Source organism: Salvelinus namaycush, chromosome 25, assembly GCF_016432855.1.
Source record: "Salvelinus namaycush isolate Seneca chromosome 25, SaNama_1.0, whole genome shotgun sequence".
NCBI lineage: Eukaryota > Metazoa > Chordata > Actinopteri > Salmoniformes > Salmonidae > Salvelinus > Salvelinus namaycush.
The window spans coordinates 3,233,946-3,258,545 of record NC_052331.1 but is presented as its reverse complement, the minus strand read 5'-3'; the positions used below and the strand labels follow the sequence as shown (position 1 = coordinate 3,258,545).

The 24,600-nt window shown below is 46.4% G+C and overlaps 1 protein-coding gene across 1 annotated transcript in view; it reads right to left on the bottom strand.

Moving 5' to 3' along the window:
- The window catches only part of camsap2b (calmodulin regulated spectrin-associated protein family, member 2b), a 64,452-nt gene that overhangs the window by 5,431 nt on the left and 34,421 nt on the right, over positions 1 to 24,600 (bottom strand). The window contains exons 4-18 of the mRNA XM_038964246.1: positions 24,397 to 24,486; positions 18,678 to 18,819; positions 14,194 to 14,333; positions 8,158 to 8,305; positions 7,970 to 8,057; positions 7,773 to 7,795; positions 7,269 to 7,635; positions 6,505 to 7,141; positions 5,982 to 6,122; positions 5,532 to 5,760; positions 5,092 to 5,272; positions 4,190 to 4,871; positions 2,857 to 2,993; positions 2,439 to 2,647; positions 479 to 551 (exon numbers count right to left, since the gene is read on the bottom strand). Of these exons, the coding sequence (XP_038820174.1) occupies positions 479 to 551; positions 2,439 to 2,647; positions 2,857 to 2,993; positions 4,190 to 4,871; positions 5,092 to 5,272; positions 5,532 to 5,760; positions 5,982 to 6,122; positions 6,505 to 7,141; positions 7,269 to 7,635; positions 7,773 to 7,795; positions 7,970 to 8,057; positions 8,158 to 8,305; positions 14,194 to 14,333; positions 18,678 to 18,819; positions 24,397 to 24,486 (3,287 nt within the window). The remainder of the gene's footprint in view (positions 1 to 478; positions 552 to 2,438; positions 2,648 to 2,856; positions 2,994 to 4,189; positions 4,872 to 5,091; positions 5,273 to 5,531; positions 5,761 to 5,981; positions 6,123 to 6,504; positions 7,142 to 7,268; positions 7,636 to 7,772; positions 7,796 to 7,969; positions 8,058 to 8,157; positions 8,306 to 14,193; positions 14,334 to 18,677; positions 18,820 to 24,396; positions 24,487 to 24,600) is intronic.

The window sequence follows — 24,600 nt, the reverse complement described above, 5'->3', positions numbered from 1 at the left end:
AGTCAAGGGTCTGAATTCTTTCTGAATGCACCGTATGCCTCCATCCACACCAAAGCAGAGCTCTTAAATGTAGGTCACAATGTTGGAGACGATGACTTAGCAGTAACCCAACTTAATTCTCTGCATGTCCGAAACATTTGACAGTCCCTCTGCCTAGATCTTTCCCTATATTGCACATGTACGACACTGACAGGGTCATTTCAAATGTTGTGTTAAAAAAACAATGTGTTAATATTCTGTGAACAAAACACGTAACAGTGAATTTTGTATTCACTGATGACATTTGCTTTTAAAGTTTTGCAAAAGGTGGTCAAAGATATGCAAGTCAGGTACAAAGGCACATTTTGGATCAGAAGTTCTTTAAATGTATTTAAGCGTTTGATCATTGCTGTTCTACGATAGATGCGTCTCAACACAGATCCAAAAATTGCTTGTACGCGATTGAGGAAGTCTGTAATCAGGCAATTTCTGGCCTCACCTGGGGATCCTCTTATCTCCGGCGTTGCTGTCGTTGTCAACCAGGTTGAGGGAGGCCAGGGACATGCTGGAGACTGAGAACCCACGCGGTCGAGTACCTGGAGGTAAAAACAGAAGACATGTTTGAGTGTGTGTGTGTGTGTGAATATATGTGTGTACTAAATACACATAAACAGCCTAAACTCAGCAAAAAAAGAAATGTCCCTTTTTCAGGACCCTGTCTTTCAAAGACAATTCGTAAAAATCCAATGCTTGTTTCCCATGCTTGTTCAATGAACCATAAACAATTAATGAACATGCACCTGTGGAAGGGTCGTTAAGACACTGACAGCTTACAGACGGTAGGCAATTAAGGTCACAGTTATGAAAACTTAGGACATTAAAGAGGCCTTTCTACTGACTCTGAAAAACACCAAAAGAAAGATGCCCAGGGTCCCTGCTCATCTGCGAGAACGTGCCTTAGGCACGTTAGGCACGCTACATGCAAGGAGGCATGAGGACTGCAGATGTGGCCAGGGCAATAAATTGCAATGTCCGTACCGTGAGACGCCTAAGACAGCGCTACAGGGAGACAGGACGGACAGCTGATCGTCCTTGCAGTGGCAGACCACGTGTAACAACACCTGCACAGGATCAGTACATCCGAACATCACACCTGCGAGACAGGTACAGGATGGCAACAACAACTGCCCGAGTTACAGCAGGAACGCACAATCCCTCCATCAGTGCTCAGACTGTCCGCAATAGGCTGAGAGAGGCTGGACTGAGGGCTTGTAGGCCTGTTGTACGGCAGGTCCTCACCAAACATGACTGGCAAAAACGTTGGCTATAGGCACAAACCCACCGTCGCTGGACCAGACAGGACTGGCAAAAAGTGCTCTTCACTGACGAGTCGTGGTTGTCTCACCAGCGGTGATGGTCGGATTCGCGTGTATCGTTGAAGGAATGAGCGTTACACCGAGGCCTGTACTCTGGAGCGGGATCGATTTGGAGGTGGAGGGTCCGTCATGGTCTGGGGCGGTGTGTCTCACAGCATCATCGGACTGAGCTTGTAGGCATTGCAGGCAATCTCTACGCTGTGCGTTACAGGGAAGACCTCCTCCTCCCTCATGTGGTACCCTTCCTGCAGGCTCATCCTGACATGACCCTCCAGCATGACAATGCAACCAGCCGTACTGCTCGTTCTGTGCGTGATTTCCTGCAAGACAGGAATGTCAGAGTTCTGTCATGGCCAGCGAAGAACCCGGATCTCAATCCCATTGAGCACGTCTGGGACCTGTTGGATCGGAGGGTGAAGGCTAGGGCCATTCCCCCCAGAAATGTCCGGGAACTTGCAGGTGCCTTGGTGGAAGAGTGGGGTAACATCTCACAGCAAGAACTGGCAAGTCTGGTGCTGTCCATGAGGAGGAGATGCACTGCAGTACTTAATGCAGCTGGTGGCCACACCAGATACTGACTGTTACTTTTGATTTTGACCCCCCCACTTTGTTCAGGGACACATTTTTCTATTTCTGTTAGTCACATGTCTGTGGAACTTGTTCAGTTTATGTCTCAGTTGTTGAATCTTGTTACGTTCATACAAATATTTACACATGTTAAGTTTGCTGAAAATAAACGCAGTTGACAGTGAGAGGACGTTTCTTTTTTTGCTGAGTTTATGTCACAGGAGGTTTGTGGCACCTTAATTGGGGAGGACGGGCTCGTGATAATGTCTTGAGTGGAATAGTAGAATGGTATCAACAACATCAAACACATGGTCTCCATGGAAACCACGCGTGTGATACCATTCCATTCGCCCCGTACCAGCCATTATTATGAGCCGTCCTCCCCTCAGCAGCCTCCACTGATATATGTGTAACATGAGCATGTGTAGTGTGTGTGTGTGTGTGTGTGTGTGTGCGTGTGTGTGTGTGTGTATGCGTTTGTGTGTATGTGTGTGTGTCTAAGAGTGTGTGTGTTACCTGTGGCTCTGGCGGGTGGCTTGGGTGACTCCATGACGTCCCTGTGCATGGATTTTGGGCGGGGCTTCTTTTTGAGACTTCCATGGCGGGGCCTGACATCCATATCCTCCACCTGCTTCAAATGCTTCCTCCTCATGTACTCGTTCTTTATGTAGTCTTTCCTCTGCTTGTCGTCCTCTCGCTTCTGCTGCTCCTCCTCCGCTTTCAGCCTAGGGAAGAGGGACAGAAGAGACGAGAAGCTTCAATACTTACTACCCAATTGAAGAGAAGTTACTAAGAGGCATATTTTCACTTAGTCACCCATTGACAACAATGCATGACTACATTTGAAGTGGGAGTAAGGTTTCACCCCTAATGGTAGTTTTCAGACCCAGCATAACAGTGGAAAAGGTACAGGGCCCTTGAGGTCCAGACTGACCGTGCTTCCTCCTTCTTCTGCTCCTGCTCCAGCTCCTGCTGCTGTTTCTTCTCCTGCGTCTCCTTCTCTCTCCTCACCCTCTTCTCCAGCAGAGCAGCCCTCTTCACCGCCATGTCCTCCTCTCCCTTCCCATCGTCCTGGAGGGGTGTGGGGTGGAGACGGAGTCAGAGTTATATAAATAGGTTGACAAATTTGTGTTTTTGATGTTTAGAATTTGAATGGCTGCCACGTTGACATCAAAATTCTGCTTAGATTGGAAATTGTAATCTTGTTGTCATAGAACGTTTGGTGCCAACATGAAGGCTAGTTTGCAGTTATTTGTAACGCCAGAGACAAAATGAGATCAGACAGCATTGTCACATCCTCTCACTTCAAAGATCAACACTCCTCCTCGGCTCTGATTGGTCAAATGTATGTCAGAGGGAATTCATGGCAGATGAGCATACAAAACATTAAGAATACCTGCTCTTACCATTTCACAGACAGACCAGGTGAATCCCGGTGAAAGCTATTATCCCTTATTGATGTCACTTGTTAAATCCACTTCAATCAGTGTAGATGAAGGGGAGGAGACAGGTTAAAGAAGGATTTTTAAGCCTTGAGACAATTGAGACATGGGATTGTGTATGTGTGTCATTCAGAGGGTGAATGGGCAAGACAAAAGATTGAAGTGCCTTTGAACGGGGTATAGTAGTAGGTGTCAGGTGCACCGGTTTGCGTCAAGAACTTCTACGCGGCAGACTTTTCCACACTCAACAGTTTCCCGTGCGTATGAAGAATGGTCCACCACCCAAAGGACATCTAGCCAACTTGACAGCACTGTGCATTGGCGTCAACATGGGCCGGCATCCCCGTGGAACGCTTCCGACACCCCGTGCAACACAATATCAGGAAGGTGTTCCTAATGTTAGGTATACTCGGTGTATGTGACCCATTTTAATGTTGTACAGTGTTGGCTTCATTTCCAGATATTTCTAGACTGGGATAATAACATTTGTGTCTGTTGAAGTTGATAGTATGTTCCAGCAGATACACTGTTAGCTATCCCTTCTGTCGTGGCATACAGTAGCTCTGTTGGCTCCATTCTCCTAGCACGGCTCATTAGTCTGCTGTTCTAGCATTAGTATGTGAGCTGTCTCACCCTTTATCCTAGATACTGTACACACAATTACTGTCCCGGACCCATTTGAAGTCATAGTTCATGAGTCTTTGCATAGTTCATGTGTTGCTGTTACAGTACCTATGGATCAATGAACCCGTCGTCGTAACATGCTACATACAGCACGTGTCCCGTCCTCTCACAATTCTGAAATGTACAGTGAAGTACAGTTACCTTGAAGAAGAAACCACAGCACATTTTTTGGTCCTCTCCGTACGGCTCTCCTCTGTTCTCCCCCTCTCCACTTGTCTCGAGACCCTGTCCACCCAAAGGCTTCAGCGACGACGCCGGCTCCTCCGTCAGGTCTCTCACTGGCTGAGACAGCACCTCTGCCGACTTCTCCGTTTTCCCTCTGTCTCTCCTCTCCTCCTTCCTCTCCTTCTCTCTCCCTTCGGCTGGCGCTGCGGTGGGCGAAGAGGGACGAGCGCCGGCACTCCTTATCCCCGCCCCCGCTACCTCTGTCTCAGGTGGTTTGGTTTGGTTTTGGGGCTCCTCTGTTCCCCCTGTGGCGCCTCTCTCCTTGCCCTCCGTGGCCCCAGGTCCTTCGTCGTGTCCCAGGTAGGCAAAGGAGGTGACCTGGGTCTGGCTGGGTGAGAAGCGTCTCAGCCTGGGCAGACTGTCCACGGACGTGGGGGTGTCGAGCATCCGTCGGAAGGGGGTTACCTTGAGCTCGGTGGGGCGTGGGGTGCGTGGGGTGTGAGGGGTGCTGGCATGGAAGGAGGCCGGTCGGCGCTTGAGGCCGCCGGGGGAACGGTGGGCGGCGCGGGGGGAACCACCCGCCGAGGACAAGATTGGGGACAAGGACCCCACGGACCCCCGGCCGGTTACACTGTTGCTGCGGAGCTCCCGGAGCTGCCTGTAGAGAGAGTTTACATTTGCAATGAGAACTAACTAAGCAATAATAGTATTGCGACAACTGCTTTTATCACGATAAATTAGGGATAATAGTATGATGATAAATGGTTTTAGGTGAAATATCTTAACTTCATCCGATATTAAACGCCCCTATTTTTAGTCCGCATTATCAATTCTCATGCCAGTCTTGGGTACCACTTATGTGATATTGATGACCGTACCTGTGTGGTGAGGGCGCTGGAGGAGGTATGACCCAGGACTGTTGCTGTTCCCTCATGGTCATGATCCTGTCCTGCTGCTGGGCCAGCCGCTGCATCTCCGTCTGCAGGAACCCCAGGGACGTGTTCAGCCTCTCGATGGAGCGAGTGTACTCGCCCAGGTCCACCTCTCCAACCCCGACACCTGGAGCACGACACAGCAGACACCTCTCGTCCATAAGGTGGCTGTTACACATGCAGCAAACACGACACATAAAACAGTACACGTGCTCCCTAGCCTGGCCCTCTATCATTTTGTGCTGTCTTGTCAAGCCAACGTTGGCAACGCAGCACAAACAGAGCTGGGGACCAGGCTATTTGCTCCAAAAAGTAGGAAACCAAAAGTAGGAAACAAAAAGTAGGAAACAAAGGTTGGTTTCATCAGAAGCTATAGTGGTGACTACCTGCACCCTCCTCGCAGGGGGACTTGGGAGCGGCTCCGTCGGGCTTGCACCTCTCCGCCTGGCCCAGGCTTTCCGAAGGGGCGAAGAAGCGATCTGGGGAGGGCTTGTCCAGGTCGTGGCCCCCAGGGATGGGGCTGGTGGGCGAGGGGGTCACCCCTTTCCTTCGCACCACGTTGAGGAAGGCTGTCCGGCCCATCTTCTGACGATGCCGGGTGAACGCTGCCTCAACCTGAAACAGAAGGAAATGTCTTATTATTTCAGCAATTTTTTGGGGGGGAACCAATGAGCATACCAAATGATCCAACAAGATGATGGTGCAAATGATTTCTGTTTGATTTCTGATATGGCACCCAATTCCCTACATAGTGCCCTACTTCTGACTAGAGCCCTATGGAAACAGGGAATAGGATGCCGCTTGAGACGCTGCCAAAGACGAGAAGCTCTCTGTACCTTCTTCTTCTGGGCCTCGATGGCTCTGCGTTTCTCCTCCAGCTTCATCTTCAGGTGCACCATATCTGACGGCAACAGGTGGGTGTGGTCTCTGGGAGAGGGCGTGGCCGGGGTCTGGGCTGGGCGGGTGGGGCTGGAGATCTGAGAAGGAGAGCGAGAGAGAGAGAGAGAGACAGAGAGAGAGAGGGTGGGAAGAGGAGGGCGAGAGGTACGAGAGGGGAGAGAGAAAAAGCAAAAGAGAAATGTGGAGTAGGACCAAAAAGAGTTGAAAGAGCGACAGAGAAATAGATCAATGGAGAGAGAGAGACAGAGAGACAGAGAGAGACAGAGAGACAGAGAGAGACAGAAAGACAGAGAGAGACAGAGAGAGACAGAAAGACAGAGACACAGAGAGACAGAGAGAGACAGAGACAGAGACAGAGAGAGAGAGAGAGAGAGACAGAGAGAGAGAGAGAGAGAGAGAGAGATTCCAAGAGACATTAACATAGTGACAGAGAGAGAGAGGTAGAGTTTCTCTACTGACCTCGAGCGTGGCAGTTCGTGTGGGGGGCGTGTTGGGAACGTAGAGTTCAGCGCTCTCGGGGGTGGTCCCTCCACTGCTCCGCCCCTCCAGCTTCCGTAACTTCTGCTCGGCGAAGCTGGTCATGCGAACCAGTCCGCCGCCAGAACCACCCGAGGACGAGGCAGGGCTGGGAGCATGAGACAAAGGGGCTGGGGACACCGAGGTGGGGTATGGGCTGCTCCTCACCCCCCTCTCTCCATTCCCCTCTGGTAAGGGACAGGATCGGGTCATAGCCTCATAGTCAGGGTCCATATCAGAGTAGTCCCTGAGGGAAGAATTGTCCTCATCCAAACTCTCCTGGATGTCCTCCGACTTCACGTGGATCCCTGTGTCCACTTCCTCCGTAGAGGCTGAGTAGGGGTCGGCCTCGTCTGCCCGGGCCTTAGCCGATCCTGGATAGTCATCAGGGTCGTCCCCTGGGTCTGAAGGTTCAGCTCCATCGTGGAGGAAGAAGCCGTTGGCCCCGGGCCCCAGACTGCCGTGGGGCCTCTCTGTGTCGTGGATGATCTTCAGAGCCTCCTCGATGCTAGGGGGGCTCGACGGGCTGACGGGGCCGCTGCCGCCATTGCCGTTCTCTTTGAGAACACCATTGGAATATCTAGATTGACAGACCGGTATGATAATTTATTAAACACTTTTATCAGTTAGTAACATATTTATATTCAGCATATGTATCCCTTGTACACACAACTCGGGTGTCCTACCGTCAGAGCCATCATAAGTACCTGTTCCGGTTCTTGTGTGGCTGAGTCTGCCCGCGCCCCAGTGCTTTGTGGGAGTTTGGTGAGTCCCTGTTGTAGTCCCCCTCAGTAATGTGTCCTGCGGTGCTGCTAGGGCCGTTGACACTGACTGGCTGAAAGGAGAGGTGGCTCTTCATGTCCCCCTGGGGTGCGTGGTGAACTTTGAACCGCCCCAGGCCCTCAGTGCTGGCAGAGCGGGTCATGTCCCGGAGTGAGGGACCCCAACAGGGAGGGAAGTTAGGATCCCCGTCCAAAGGAATCTCAAAGGAGATGCCCCTAGACCGTCTTTCCTTAGGCCACGTCCCCACACAGCCGTCCACATAGGACATGGATGCCGTCCTCTTTATCACACCTGCCCGAAACAGGGGGGGAAAAAGGTTAGTTCCACACGCACAGAGACTAAATCAAAGAGAACCAATAGTAGTTCAGAGTCTTCTGACAGATAAGTGTTTGTGATTCTGAGGAAAGGGGTAGTTCCTGTGTTCTTACCTGAAGCAGAGTCTGGTTGAAGCCTGAGAGAGAGAGCGAGAGCGAGAGCGAGAGAGAGAGAGAGAGAGAGAATTACGATAAAGCTCAAAATCACACTTCCTGTAACTGCCAAGTTGAACTACGCTCGACCTTTCCCAAGCTTCTTCAATAAGGGAACTCCAGATTATTACATTTGTCCACTCAATATTAAATCATACCTTTTGTGTTCTGGGCTGTCCCCAAAGTCCTGTTTGGCTGGGCTACAGATAGGAGCCATAGCCCTTGCTGACGGAGCTAGATCCCAGGCTGACAAAACAAACACCAATCAGTCAGGATACTCAAGTCAATAAAAGGTAGTTGACGTGCTCTGAATTCTGGTGAAAACTGAAATATACTATGTCAATGCAGTTGATTATCTTCATTATCCCCATCGTCATCTTCAGCGTCACCCTCTTCGGCTTACCTTGTGGGTCAAAGACTCTGGGCTGCACAAACGAAGGCTTGACCACCTCAAACCACCAGAACAGCTCTGCCATAAACACCAGGTAGTTATTCTGCAACAGGGCAAAAACACACACAGTATGAGTTAGAGAAGGGCAAAGAAAATGTAATACAACCAAATACCTACATTTGTCCACAAGGTGCCTCTGTTAAGACACACAGGAGGCAAAATACAGTGCCTTCATAAAGTATTCACACCCCTCGACTTTTTCCAAATGTTGCTGTACTACCGCCTGAATTTAAAATGGATTACATTTAGATTTTGTGTTACTGGCCTACACACAATACCCCCTCATGTCAAAGTGGAATTATGATTTTAGAAATGTTTGCAAATTAATAAGAAATGAAAATCGGAAATGTCTTGAGTCAATAAGTATTCAACCCCTTTGTTATGGTGGGCCTAAATAAGTTAATGAGTACAAATTTGCTGAACAAGTCATATGATAAGTTGCATGGACTCACTATGTGTGCAATAATAGTGTTTAACAGGATTTTTTAATGACTACCTGATCTATGTGCCCCACACATACAATTATCTGTAAGGTCCCTCAGTCGAGCAGGGAATTTCAAATACAAATTCATTCACAAAGACCAGGGAGGTTTTCCAATGCCTCGCAAAGAAGGGCACCTATTGGTAGATTAAAAAAACATAGAATATTCCTTTGCAGACATAGAATATTCCTTTGAGCATGATGAAGTTAATAACTACACTTTGAATGATGTATCAATACACCCAGTCACTACAAAGATGTAGCAAGTCAAGAACAAATTCTTACAGGCATCCTTCCTAACTTAGAGGAAGGAAACCGTTCAGGGATTTCACCATGAGGCCAATGGTTACTTTAAAACAGTTACAGAGTTTAACGGCTGTGGTAGGAGAAAACTGAGGATGGATCAACAACATTGTAGTTGCTCCACAATACTAACCTAATTGACACAGTGAAAAGAAGGAACTCTGTACAGAATAAAACATTCCAAAACATGCATCCTGTTTACAACAAGGCACTAAAGTAATACTGCAAAAAATGTGGAAAAACGATTAACTTTTTGTCCTGAATACAAAGTGTTATGTTTTGGGCAAATCCAATACAACACATTACTTAGTACCACTCTTCATATTTTTCAGGATAAAAATGAAACGGAAGGGGGCTAAGCACAGACAAAATCCTAGAGGAAAACCTTGTTCAGTCTGCTTTCCACCAGACACTGGGAGATGAATTCACCTTTCAGCAAAACTAATTTGCCTTTCAGCAAGACAATAACCTAAAACAAAAGGCCAAATTCACACTGGAGTTGCTCACCAAGATGACATTGAATGTCCCTGAGTGGTCTAGTCACAGTTTTGACTTAAATCGTCTTGAAAATCTATGGCAAGTCTTCAAAGTGGCTGTCTAGCAATGATCAACAACCAACTTGACAAAGCTTGAGGAATATAAAAAAGAATAATGTGCAAATATTAGCGGTTTACCCAGAAAGACTCACAGCTGTAATGACTCTTAGACACTTACCCAGAAAGACTCACAGCTGTAATGACTCTTAGACATTTACCCAGAAAGACTCACAGCTGTAATGACTCTTAGACACTTACCCAGAAAGACTCACAGCTGTAATGACTCTTAGACACTTACCCAGAAAGACTCACAGCTGTAATGACTCTTAGACATTTACCCAGAAAGACTCGCAGCTGTAATGACTCTTAGACACTTACCCAGAAAGACTCGCAGCTGTAATGACTCTTAGACATTTACCCAGAAAGACTCACAGCTGTAATGACTCTTAGACACTTACCCAGAAAGACTCGCTTACTTACTTATGTAAATGAGATATTCTGTATTTCATTTTCAATCAATTTGCTAAAATAAAATAAAAAACATGTTTTCACTTTGTCATTATGGCGTATTATGTGTAGATGGGTGAGAGATTTTTGATTTTTATTGAATCCATTTTGAATTCAGGCTGTAACACAACAAAATGTGAAATAAGTCAAGGGGTATGAGTACTTTCTGAAGGTACTGTGACTGAGGCCAGAGAAAGCAGGTAAAGCTGCCTCTGAGCTGCCTTTGTTGCTAGGTAACTGATTGTGTGTGTGTGTGTGTGTGTGTGTGTGTGTGTGTGTGTGTGTGTGTGTGTGCGTGCGTTATTGGCAGCCTCATATAGCTATGTTACCTCAACTTCTAGTGTGTAGTGGAAGAACTGACTAAATACCATCTGGTATAGTTTAGTGTGCAATACACACCCCATAGAGTGTAACTCAAATATCATTTTATGCTTTAATGGTAAAAACAGACTCTGGAGACCTCCATAGAAGAGTCATTCATTTGTTGAGAGCCTTTTAAACCACATATTTTGACTGGGCTTCTCTCTCTCTACGGAAAATAGCATCTCCATTGACCACAAAACTAAGACTTTAGATTCCAGAACATGGTTGCTTGGATATGCTCTTTGTATTGTTATAGTTCTTGGACATCAAGTCGAGTTTTGAGCCTAGAACACACTCCTCCACAAATAACGGGTGTGAACAGTGTCCCTTTTCACACACGCCCACACACACACACTATGGCTGGTTGGTTAGGGGTTCTGGAGATTTGGCCAGTTGGGAGTTGGCTCTATGCCAGCTTTTGGCTGCTCTTCAGGAGCCGTTCTCTCACTCTCTCTCCCTGCCTGAGACACTCCCTTGTAGCACTGTTTCCACTCTATACACACCCAGCAGTGCATGGTGTGTGTGTGTGTCTGTTAGACCAAAAGGGACCCTGTGCACCCCCTTGGTTGTGTTTGTATCACTCAATAAGAGGTTGGTACACACACACACACACACACACACACACACACACACACACACACACACACACACACACACACACACACACACACACACACACACACACACACACACACACACACACATACACACACAAGCAACAAGCAGTCTATGGAAAAGACACAGTGTGCCAACGGTCAGGGGGAGGACCAGAATCCTAATTGGTTCTGACTAATGTTCCTATACCAGTGGGGGCTGCTGAGGGGAGGACGGCTCATAATAATGGCTGGAATGAAGTCAGTGGAATGTTATCAACCACATGGAAACCACGCGTTTGATACCATTCCATTGACTCCATTCCAGCCATTATTATGAGCCGTCCTCCCCTCAGCAGCCCCCCCACTGTCCTATACTACATGCTATGCATTCTGGGGGTCTATAGCCAGATGACATGGTTTTCTATCGGTTTTGTCCAGCCTCACATTGAAAACATCTCAGTTAAGTGATCAATTCTGTATGTGTGATTAGTACATCAGAACCATTCAGTATTCTATGTAGCACATAAATAACCAACAGTTCTTTACTGACAGTTCTGTCTTCCTTTGATAGAAAATGGCACAACAACAGAACAAGAGAGGCAGGGAGAGGCAGGCACAGAGAAAGTAGCATGACACTTCTCTCTAAGCAGCCTCTGTTTGTCTGAGGGGGAGACTTTGGCCCACTTTGACCCTTCTGTTCTGGAATAACCCCATACACACGCACGCACGCACACACGCACACACACTCCTCACACACAGTGACTCATACTCTCATTTGACTTGGCAGAACAGTCAGTGTGGCAGAATGGACCTCTCCTACACAAACACGCACACCCAAATCTCCTCTACCCACATAGAGTACAGTACACTGATACAGTGGTTCACAACCTTTTTTGAACCGTGGCACACCTTGATGGGATATAAAATGAAGCACATCGACAATTTCCCTATTCATTTATTTAGTGGCAATGGCTGCCATCTCAGCTGATCCATACTGAAAACCATCTATTTTCTATTAGATTAAATAGGGTTTATTTGAAATATTTTCAGTTTTACTAATTTGTGTGTACCCCTTTAAAAGCGTCCCGCAAATCTGCACCAGAAAGAAGAAAATGTAGCTCCCGTAAAATTGGTCTTTAGTTTTGAACGCTTTGGGCTACAGACAAGGTTTTCTGCCATGTAAAGGTGCAACCACGGACACAAAGCCATGCTCCATTTGTTTCTATGGCAGAGGCTGTGGTATAGCTAAGACCAGAGCCATACAGTACCAGAGGCTGTGGTATAGCTAAGACCAGAGCCATACAGTACCAAAGGCTGTGGTATAGCTAAGACCAGAGCCATACAGTACCAGAGGCTGTGGTATATCTAAGCCCAGAGCCATACTGTACCAGAGGCTGTGGTATAGCTAAGCCCAGAGACATACAGTACCAGAGCCATACAGTACCAGAGGCTGTGGTATAGCTAAGACCAGAGCCATACAGTACCAGAGCCATACAGTACCAGAGGCTGTGGTATAGCTAAGACCAGAGCCATACAGTACCAGAGTCTGTGGTATAGCTAAGACCAGAGCCATACAGTACCAGAGGCTGTGGTATATCTAAGCCCAGAGCCATACTGTACCAGAGTCTGTGGTATAGCTAAGCCCAGAGACATACAGTACCAGAGTCTGTGGTATAGCTAAGACCAGAGCCATACAGTACCAGAGGCTGTGGTATAGCTAAGACCAGAGCCATACAGTACCAAAGGCTGTGGTATAGCTAAGACCAGAGCCATACAGTACCAGAGGCTGTGGTATATCTAAGCCCAGAGCCATACTGTACCAGAGTCTGTGGTATAGCTAAGCCCAGAGACATACAGTACCAGAGTCTGTGGTATAGCTAAGACCAGAGCCATACAGTACCAGAGGCTGTGGTATAGCTAAGACCAGAGCCATACAGTACCAGAGCCATACAGTACCAGAGTCTGTGGTATAGCTAAGACCAGAGCCATACAGTACCAGAGTCTGTGGTATAGCTAAGCCCAGAGCCATACAGTACCAGAGGCTGTGGTATAGCTAAGCCCAGAGACATACAGTACCAGAGGCTGTGGTATAGCTAAGCCCAGAGACATACAGTACCAGAGGCTGTGGTATAGCTAAGACCAGAGCCATATATTTAGAAATAAATCCTAATCAGACTTTCCTTTGCTAATGATTTTCACACGCCTGAGAGTTCCTCAAGGCACACCGGTTGAACACCAATGACTAATATACTCTTCGTGAGTCATTCTTGCCAAAAAGTAATTTTAAAACATCTACCCTCCCTGTCCTCTTATGCCCCCCTATGCATCATTACCCCATTTGAAAATTAGCTATGATCCCTTATTGATGTCACTTGTTAAATCCACTTCAGTCAGTGTAGATGAAGGGGAGGAGACAGGTTAAAGAAGGATTTTTAAGCCTTGAGACAATTGAGACATGGATTGTGTATGTGTGCCATGAATGGGCAAGACAAAATATTTAAGTGCCTTTGAACGGGGTATGGTAGTAGGTGCCAGGCGCACCGGTTTGTGTCAAGAGCTTTACCGCTGCTGGGTTTTTCACGCTCAACAGCTTCCTGTGTGTATCAAGATGGTCCACCACCCAAAGGACAGCTAGTCAACTTGATACAACTGTGAGAAGCATTGGAGTCAACATGGGCCAACATCCCTGTGGAACGCTTTCAACATCTTGTAGAGTCTATGCCCCGACGAATTGAGGCTGTTCTGAGGGCAAAATGATAGGGGGTGTAACTCAATATTAAGAAGGTGTTCTTAATGTTTTGTACACTCAGTGTATATATATATACTGTATACTCTACCTCCAATGTCAACACCCCATTTCCCTCCCTACCCAACTAACCAAGTCTTGGTTTCTCCCATGTCGCCCCAGCCTCCCCTCTTCACCCCAACCCTCTGTCCTGTCCCCCAGACCCCTGTCCCACACAGCCGCCATGTCCCCCCCAGACCCATTCCCCTGTCCCCCACAGCCTCCATCCCTGTCCTCCCAGACCTCTTCCCCTGTCGCCCACAGCCTCCCTCCCTCCCTATTCCCCCATCCCCCTACCTTGTCCCCCCATTATACCTCCCTTGTCCCCCCCAGCCCCCCTTCTGTTCCCCATGGTCCTACCTTGATGGAAGAGTGGGCATAGAGCATGTCCTCCAGGGAGAAGTGGCAGCAGTGGTTGAGGCTGTCCCTGCAGAACTCCTGCACCAGCTGCAGGTTGTACAGACTGTCAGCCAGCGACATGGTCTCCTTCAGACAGATATCTGGAGGGGCGGGGAGAGGAGAGAGCGAAAGGGCGGGGTTAGTGTTTCTATCTTCAGGGGTTGGATTCGCATGGATTTGAAAAGCTTCAGCTGTGCATCAATGGCTTTTCTGTTTTTTTTATGCAATTGAGAAGTGCACTGCTCCGATTTTTTTATTTATTTGTATGATTGTTATTTTATTATAAATGTTCCTTTTATAAAATACTTTGTATTATTTGGCCAGAATAATGGTCAGAGGAGGCAAGGTTTGAAGGCAGGGGAGAGTACACAGAGGAACAGAGATGGTGATGTCATGATGGGGAGAGCCCACGCAGACTAGAACGAGCTGAAGAAGGATTGGACAGTGATGTCATCAGTCTACCAGATTCTGCAGGAAGTACAGCATTTCCACAACGGGAGCCAAATGGAACTTTCATTGAAATGGAACTGAATGAAACGATTGTCACAGCTGGGTCACATGTACTGTTAAAAATTGCCGTGTTCTAGAATATTCCCTCACTATCCAATCCTTCTTTACAGTGTCCCATTCTAGCACACAGAGACATCTATATATGACTGGGCACTCACAGAAGGGGAGTGGCAATGTTTATCTTTAAAAAAAATAACAGTCAACGGTTGTCCTCTGTCTAAAGGACTGTGCTGCTGTCACATTACTGACCAATCACATCTTAGCCTGGCCCTGCGGCATTTTTAGAACAGTGGGTGGAGGCTGGATCACTGGGTACTGTCTCAACAGACTCCTTCTCTCTCTCATGTCATGTAAATCCCTCAGGTTTAATAATTCAATAATAATATATGCCGTTTAGCAGGCACTTTTATCCAAAGAGACTTACAGTCATGTGTGCATATATTTTTGGGCGTATGGGTAGCCCCAGCAGGATTCAAAACCCACAACCCTTGGCGTCTTCTATTGACACCATTACCACTGAATAACATGTGTCATTGAATATACCTGAACCTTATGGACCCTTTTGACAGTATTGGTGATATTGTAAACATTGACCTCATCACAGGGGGCTAATCTTCTTTCCAACAGCATTTTTTCATATCATATCTACTGGGCAGGATAGTGGATAAGCTATTCTCTCTCTGTATGTGTGTGTGTGTGTGTGTTAACTATTCTGTGTTGTAGCTAGTCTAAGCTAGTCTGTTAGACTGCAGTCATGGTGATAAGGGGTATTCCTGTCAGTTGGAGTCATATCAGGGTCAGGGGTCATTGTCTCAGAACGGATCGGGAGGTCAAACTGTCGGAAAAATCACTGTTCAGTTGTATGTACAGTACCAGTCAAAAGTTTGAACAGTGAAGACATCAAAACTATGAAATAACACATATTGAATCATGTAGTAACCCAAAAAGTGTTAAACAAATGAACACATTTAGATTCATTTAGATTTAGATTCTTCAAAGTAGCCACCCTTTGCAGACGACACAGTAGTAGGCTTGATTACCAACAACGATGAGACAGCATACAGGGAGGAGGTGAGGGCTCTGGGAGTGTGGTCCCAGGAAAATAACCTCTCACTCAATGTCAACAAAACAAAGGAGATGATTGTGGACTTCAGGAAACAGCAGAGGGAGCACCCCCCTATCCACATCGACGGGACAGCGGTGGAGAAGGTGGAAAGTGACAAACTGAAATGGAGGCTGAAGAAATTTGGCTTGTCACCTAAAACCCACACAAACTTTTACAAATGCACAATTGAGAGCATCCTGTCGGGCTGTATCACAGCCTGGTACGGCAACTGCACCGCCCACAACCGCAGGGCTCACCAGAGGGTGGTGCAGTCTGCACAACGCAAACGATCTGCTCTCCAGGACACCTACAGCACCCGATGTCACAGGAAGGCCAAATAGATCATCAAGGAAAACAACCACCCGAGCCACTGCCTGTTCACCCCGCCACCATCCAGAAGGCAAGGTCAGTACAGGTGCATCAAAGCTGGGACCGAGAGACTGAACAACAGCTTCTATCTCAAGGCCATCAGACTGTTAAATAGCCATCACTAACACAGAGAAGCTGCTGCCAACACACAGACTTGAAATCATTGGCCACTTTAATAAATGGAACACTAGTCACTTTAATAATGTTTACATATCTTGCATTACTCATCTCCTATGTATATATTGTATTCTATACTATTCTACTGTATCTTAGTCTATGCCACTCTGACATTGCTCATCCATATATTTATAAAATCAGCAAACAAATAAACGTCCTCTCACTGTCAACTGCGTTTATTTTCAGTAAACTTAACATGTGTAAATATTTGTATGAACATAACAAGATTCAACAACTGAGACATAAACTGAACAAGTTCCACAGACATGTGACTAACAGAAATATAATAGTGTGTCCCTGAACAAAGGGGGGGTCAAAATCAAAAGTAACAGTCAGTATCTGGTGTGGCCACCAGCTGCTTTAAGTACTGCAGTGCATCTCCTCCTCATGGACTGCACCAGATTTGCCAGTTCTTGCTGTGAGATGTTACCCCACTCTTCCACCAAGGCACCTGCAAGTTCCCGGACATTTCTGGGGGGAATGGCCCTAGCCCTCACTCTCCGATCCAACAGGTCCCAGAAGTGCTCAATGGGATTGAGATCCGGGCTCTTCGCTGGCCATGGCAGAACACTGACATTCCTGTCTTGCAGGAAATCACGCACAGAACGAGCAGTATGGCTGGTGGCATTGTCATGCTGGAGGGTCATGTCAGGATGAGCCTGCAGGAAGGGTACCACATGAGGGAGGAGGAGGTCTTCCCTGTAACGCACAGCGTTGAGATTGCCTGCAATGACTACAAGCTCAGTCCGATGATGCTGTGACGCACCGCCCCAGACCATGACGGACCCTCCACCTCCAAATCGATCCCGCTCCAGAGTACAGGCTTCGGTGTAACGCTCATTCCTTCGACGATAAACGCAAATCCGACCATCACCGCTGGTGAGACAAAACCGCGACTCGTCAGTGAAGAGCACTTTTTGCCAGTCCTGTCTGGTCCAGCGACGGTGGGTTTGTGCCCATAGGCGACATTGTTGCCATTGACGTCTGGTGAGGACCTGCCTTACAACAGGCCTACAAGCCCTCAGTCCAGCCTCTCTCAGCCTATTGTGGACAGTCTGAGCACTGATGGAGGGATTGTGCATTCCTGGTGTAAGGCCTGATTCACGCAGTCTCCTCTGACCAGTTGATGTTGAGATATCTGTTTTTTTGGGGGGGTGGGGGGGGGGGGGGGGTTTACCTTTATTTAACTAGGCAAGTCAGTTAAGAACAAATTCTTATTTACAATGACGGCCTACCCCGGCCAAACCCGGACGATGCTGGGCCAATTGTGCGCCGCCCTATGGGATTCCCAAACACGGCCGGATGTGATACAGCCTGTTACTTGAACTCTGTGAAGCATTTATTTGGGCTGCAATCTGAGGTGCAGTTAACTCTAATAAACTTATCCTCTGCAGCAGAGGTAACTCTGCGTCTTCCTTTCCTGTGGTGGTCCTCATGAGAGCCAGTTTCATCATAGCGCTTGATGGCTTTTGCGACTGCACTTGAAGAAACATTCAGTTCTTGAAATTTTCCGCAATGACTGAACTTCATGTCTTAAAGTAATGATAGACTGTCGTTTCTCTTTGCTTATTTGAGCTGGTCTTGCGATAATATGGACTTGGTTTTTTACCAAATAGGGTTATCTTCTGTATACCACCCCTACCTTCTCACAACACAACTGGCTCAAACACATTAAGAAGGAAAGAAATTCCACAAATTAACTTTTAACAAGGGACACCTGTTAATTGAAATGCATTCCAGGTGACTACCCCACAAAGCTGGTTGAGAAAATGCCAAGAGTGTGCAAATCTGTCATCAACACTTTTTTGGTTACTACATGATCCCATGTGTATAATTTCATCGTTTTGATGTCTTCACTATTATTCTACAATGTAGAATTATTTATTTTTTGAAATAAGAAAAACCCTGCAATAAGTACTGTATGTGTGATGGTTAAAACAATATAGCTGTTGATAGTACTGGTCATTCTTTCCATTTACAATCATTTGTTGATCCCTAAGATGATTCTGTGCCCAAAGAGTCCCTCTGTAATACTTCAACAGTTGTTGTATGCATAATGTAACCTTGTAGCTATCATGTTTCTAGAAAATATATAGTTTGCTGTGAATGAATGCCCCTATGCTCATCAGATTCTGGTCAATCACTTGTGTCACGGCAGCCTAATGTACTTACCATTCTGAGTGAGTGTGAGCTATAACAGATGCTGTTACTGTAAACTATTAGTATAAAGTAGGCCAACCAGAGAAGGCTACAGGTATGACGTGGTATGATAACCCTCTTGTACCTTCCAGTCTGACAGACGTTGGGCAGTAGAAGTGGACGAGTGCGGCCAGGGCACAGCCGTCTGTGTTGTCCTTTAGCAGATTGTCCACCAGGGGGAGGGAGGGAGCTGTCCTCTGCTTAGCATGCTCCCTCCTATAGCGAGCCTGCAGCCATGGCAACAACAGAGAGAGATTACGGGTCACGCACGCACTCTCGCACGCACGCACGCACGCACGCACTCTCGCACTCTCGCACGCACACACGCACACACGCACACACGCACACACACACACACACACACACACACACACACACACACACACACACACACACACACACTAGTTTAGTCTGGGGTTATTCAAGCATTGGAGGGTTCAGACTCAACTAAACAGGTAGTAGGGTGTCGCTGCATGCAAAGAAAACAGACTGTGGAGACTTTGACGGATCGACCAATGCCATCTTTACAGGCTACATTGACATTGTCCTCTACGGCAAAGATCCTGTATCGTTGTCGAATGCGAAAAACAGTCAGGCACCAAGGCTACACTTCCACTGGGTTTGGAGTTCGTGTACTGTAATTACACTTAGGTGTGACTGAGTCTGAATGTCCCTATATCATCTAGCGATTTACACTCGTCTCATGTTCCTACATGAACTGTTACGACCAGATAAATCTACTGTGCCACAGTATCCAACCAATATAAATCTCCTGTACTATGGTGTCCTGCAGTGTTGACTGGATGGAGGTGAGATCAGGTTCGCCGATCTGATCCAGGGGTCACTTTGTGCTTCCCCCCTTAATGATTCGGGTGAGGATAAGGGCAGGGTGATGATTTACAGTTTAATAAGCTGTTCTGACAAGAGGGAATACGTTATAGTTGTAGATGTGTCTCTCTCAGAGCCTATAAAACCTACTGGTGCTGCACCAGTACAACGACTGGTTCCCCTCTCTGCTCCCAGTCTGTCCTTTAATAAAAGGAACAGGCCGGGCATCCATTACTTTACCCGGGGAAAGAGTGGTCACCATTTTTCAAGCAGAGAGAGGAGAGCTTTGGGTGTCGAGTTGCGTTTCGTCCGGTGTGTGATTTAGCATTTCGTGTGATATAGCGGGCTGTTTGCGTATGGTTGCGCTGTACTGGCGTTGAGGTGCAGTATGAGCATCTCTATACAGATGTTATACGGTCGTTCTAACAAACAACATGGGAGGTAAGAGGGAAGGAACAGGGCGGAACATCAGTGGAGGGTAGGGGTGATAGACAGGGCTGCACGTGGGATAGGGTAGGGGTAAGGGGCCAGGGGAAAGGGATTGGGGAGTTTGCGGGAGGGGGAGGTCTGGGGGAGAGGGAAAGGCTGATAGATGGACTTACAGGTACCAGTCTCCAATACCATTTGTCTGGAGCCTTGAGATAACAATGGACACGATGCCAACAAGAGGAAGAGAGGGGAGAGTCATTAGGCCTAGGAAGGCTCAGGTCTACTGTATCCACACACATCATCCTATGGGACATGTTTTCTGTCTTTTTGACTTAAAAAAAAAAAAAATCATTGGTTCATGTGTCAATTAATTTCACACAGTGACTCTTCTCCATCCAGACCAACGGGAGGTATGGAGCTGCAGCTGATAGACTCCCTATGCATCCTACTCAATATCAAATTACCCAGTAGCTACTGTGAGTGTCTCCTTTGTCACAACTGAAAGAGTACCCCCCTCCGATCGCTTCACAACACACGCTCTGTCATCAGATCAAGTTCAAAGACTCTTCACAGTCACACACGTGGCCCTTAAACCGAGACGGTCTGAGGCTTTCGTCTGAGAAAGGGATTGTTGTCTGTATTCAAGCTGTGACACTAAATCGACGCCCTCGTCCCCTTCCCAAATGGCACCCTATTCCCTATCTATTGCACTACTTTTGACCAGGGCTCATAAAGGCTCAGGTCAAAAGTAGTGCTCTATGTAGGTAAAAGGGTGTCATTTGGGACGTAAGACCCTCTTTACAGTGTGGCCTGTCCAGTGAACAGACAGCCCTGTCCAGTGTTGACCCCGATAAAGGCAGTGATAGCGAGTTGGTTCTGACAGAGCATGTGCCCTAGCAGTTTATTAGGAGCATACAGTTCTTCTCTGGCTGAGGCTAACAAGCACGTCAAGGCCTCCCTTCATTTTTTACTTTGAAAGGGTGGTATGTGTGGGAAGGAAGGTATCGGTGTGTGTGTGTGTGATAAGATCTCTCTCTTATTATATCATAGGCAGAGTAGTAACTTTTTGATAAAAGGTCGTCTGATGTGATTTGGCTCCTGATGTAATCGTGCGGCTTCTCAATAAGTTCCCCAGCTTAACGGAGTTAAGCTCCGATCACAAGATGCTCACAACATTTGCCAAAGGAAACAGTCAAAGGAAATGTATTGTTTGTTTCCCCTTTATTTAGCCAGGTAAGTCAAATGATTTTTTTTTTTACAGGGAAGTTCCCAGGTAACACAAAGTTCTGAGAACCATATGTTTCTTTGAGCTTGGTGCGAGCCGTGGTTCATTTGTAAATCCGGGAGGTGCCAGAACAAAAAGTGAACGCCAGAGTGGGCGACCTGGGGAGCTCTGACGGACCGGAACGCATAACAGAAAAAATCCCCTTTATAATAAAGCACTGCATGCATATCATTGCATTTGCACAGAGCAGTAAGAGGTGCTTCCAGAACTTACACATATGGGGACCATTTTTAATAACCTAGGGTCAGGGGAAAATGTGTCCTTTTTATAAACGCATTTCACGCAATTCAGCGTCATTTTACATGACTGGAGACTTTGGCAGAATCTTTCATACCGCCCAAATGATGGAAATGACAGGCTACTTTGACACCGACAAACCGAACATCTGAGCTCAACAACACAACCGTGTCTTGTGGAGACACGTAATGTAGGCTGCAATATGAGGAGGAAATTATAGTCCTACAAACGCTTTACAGTGTCACTGACTCACCCAATGATGCGCGGCTCACTCGCCGGTGACGGCCGATGCGTTCGTGCCAAAAGCCTATCTTTCTCTTGTTTTACATTGTAAAACAATATTTGGAAGTTGATCAAATATTTTGGGAGCCTACAGCAGACAGATTAGTCTTCTCTTTTCAGCAGGAGCCATTTGCTTTCCAACCTGTGTTTTCCCGCAATTGTATTTGAAATATTGGGAAAGGCCTGTTTTGCCTGCGTGCTGTTCACTGACAGATTTGCAGTGCGTTCCCAACTGTAGGCTATGCCTTGTTATTGGGCTGCACACAATCCACAGCTAGGCTTTAAAAAAAATACGTTATTGATCCTCTGTGGCTAAATTACAGGCCTTCTCATGGTGTAGTAGGCTATTCTGAATGACTTAATTTCTCTCTGAACAGACAGTAGTTATTCTATAACTTTAGTAAATTCATTTAAATTTATCAGGGGTGCTGAAGTTATGATTCTATAAGGAAATAAAATGACCAATGCTGAAGAGATGAGAGTTGCAGACTCATGTCTATCAGAGCAGAGAAAAGAAGAGAGATCATTTAAAGTGAATCTACTTCTCATTCAGAGATACAGGCTCGCTTCTCACACAGCCACGGCCAGGCGTTGATCTCAAACATAGGTTGCAATGTTGCTCAAACCATAAGCCCGGGCCGACCCAACCCAAATCAACTCTTAGAGTATCAGGCCCGGACTGAAAATCTACTTTTTCACAGTACGTTTTTTTGGGGGGAAGGAGAATGAACAAAGAGGCAACTCTAATTAACTGATAGTGACTTGGCTTTGGAACATTTGGAACACATTTAAGGAACTTGACAAAAAAAAATTTTTGGGGGGTATTTCATTCCTTTAAAAGAATGTTTACTAGAAGTTAAAACGTAGTTACATTTCATTTACATTTTGTTAATGTTCTAAGAATGTTCTCCAACTGGTTTGACATAAGGGATGTTCTCAAACAGTTCATCGAACATTATGAAACAAAGTTATTCTGTCGGAATTTCAGTCCTTCGCATACTGTAACGTTTCCTCGTGGTTCTTTATAAAGTCACGTTCTTAAATTGTCCTGAGAACGTTAAGAAACAACTTTCTTGTGCGGGAATTTCAGTACTTCGCCATAACATTTCGTACAGGTTTCCTCATGGTTTTATTTCATGCCATGTTCTCAAATTGTTCCGAGAATATTAAGAACATTTTCCATAAAAACCACGAGAACATTTTTAAGTTCAGAGAACGTTTTAAGAAATGTTATTTAAAACATTTGAAACATTTCGTTCTCAGAACACGAAGAAAACGTTCCACAAAAACCACCACAAAACTTGAGTAACATTCGGAGAATGTTCTAAGAAAAACATATACATTCCGTTCTCAGCATCTTGAACACACTTAACTATCTTGTTAAGTGTGTTCAGGTGTGTTGGCTGCGCCCACTAATTGGCCCTACCTGATGTTAATGAATGCGTGTTTCCTTTGAAATGAGGTATGTTTGAATAGACTAAAACAGTTATGTATGCGTAAAAAAAAACATGGCATGGACTAATTCTATGGATAGAGAGCAGAAATAGGTTAAAATCCTACTGATGCGTGTCACAAAAACGAAATGTGTTTGCATGTTTCCTATCTGTGCTTGGAGTTCAACAAAGTGAACCCAACATAAGCTTGCAGTGTTATTAACAGTGTTATCGGAACTTTCAGTGAAAGTTTTTTAAGGACGTTATTCAAAAACCTCCAAATAACCTAAAGTGTTATTAACGTTCACAGAGCGTTAATAAAACCTTGCGGGAAAACTTTCAAGGAACAAGAGTAAAACGTTGTCAGAACCTCCCTGCAAACTAAAAATAAACCTTCCCAGAACATGTTCACTTCTGTTGTCAGATTTTTTAATCTTTTTTTTTAATAGTTTTACTAGTCAGGAAACATGCTAGCTGGGTTACCACCTTTTTTGTGATTATATTCTTTGTTATCACAGTGAGTTGACTGTTTTTCAATGAGGCGATTTGATCTGGCCACTAAAGAGCATTTTAGGTTTGATCTTTGACCTCTCAGACAGGGTCGTGACTTGACACAGGTCACTGTGGGTGAGATGAGGACTCTCGTGTCTCTTTGTACTGTCAGCAGTAGACCAGAGGGATGACTCAGAGTGTCACATAGGCCTTACATAACTACTGTCCCTTCAGTGCAGTCTGTCCCACTCGATCTCTGTTGCCCTCTCTCTGTCTGTCTGTCTGTCTGTCTGATGCTCTCTCTGTCTTGCCCCCAGTCTTGCTCTGTTCCACTTTTTTCCCCCTATCTCACTATTTGTTGCCCTCTATTTTGCTCTCTCTCTCTCCCCTTTCTCTCTCTCGCTTGCTCTGTGTTGTGTGGGTCTCTGCTGCTCTCTCTCTCTCTCTCTAACAGTAGTGCAGCAGAGCCTCTTGCCAATATCTCTATACAGCTGACATGACACTGAGCTCATCTGTTCTTCTGTTAGCTTGAGAAATGTGTGTGTGTGTGTGTTTGTTTGTGTCAAAGAGAAAACGAGAGCGAGAGGAGTGAAAGTGGCAAGAGCGAGAGAGAGCAAGAGAGACGGAAAGAAAACAAATGTCTGCATCTGTATGGTCAGTTCGTACTAGTGGAGTTGGAGAGGTTGGCGAGGGACCCTTGCTGTTGGGCCTGGGAGACCCTGTCTAGACTGTTATATCAGACCATGTCAACAGAGGGCAATGAGGGAGAGAAGTCAGAGCGTGTGTGTCAGTGTGTGTGTGTGCTTGTCAGTACTCACCCTCTGTGATGCAGTAGCTGTGCTCTCAGGGCAGGAGCTCTCTCTCAACCTCTGCTCCTCCACCAGAATCTCCCTGAGGTGCTCATTGACCTAGTGTGTGTGAGAGTGAGTGTGAGAGTGTGAGAGTGTGAGAGTGTGAGAGTGTGAGAGTGTGAGAGTGTGAGAGTGTGAGAGTGTGAGAGTGTGAGAGTGTGAGAGTGTGAG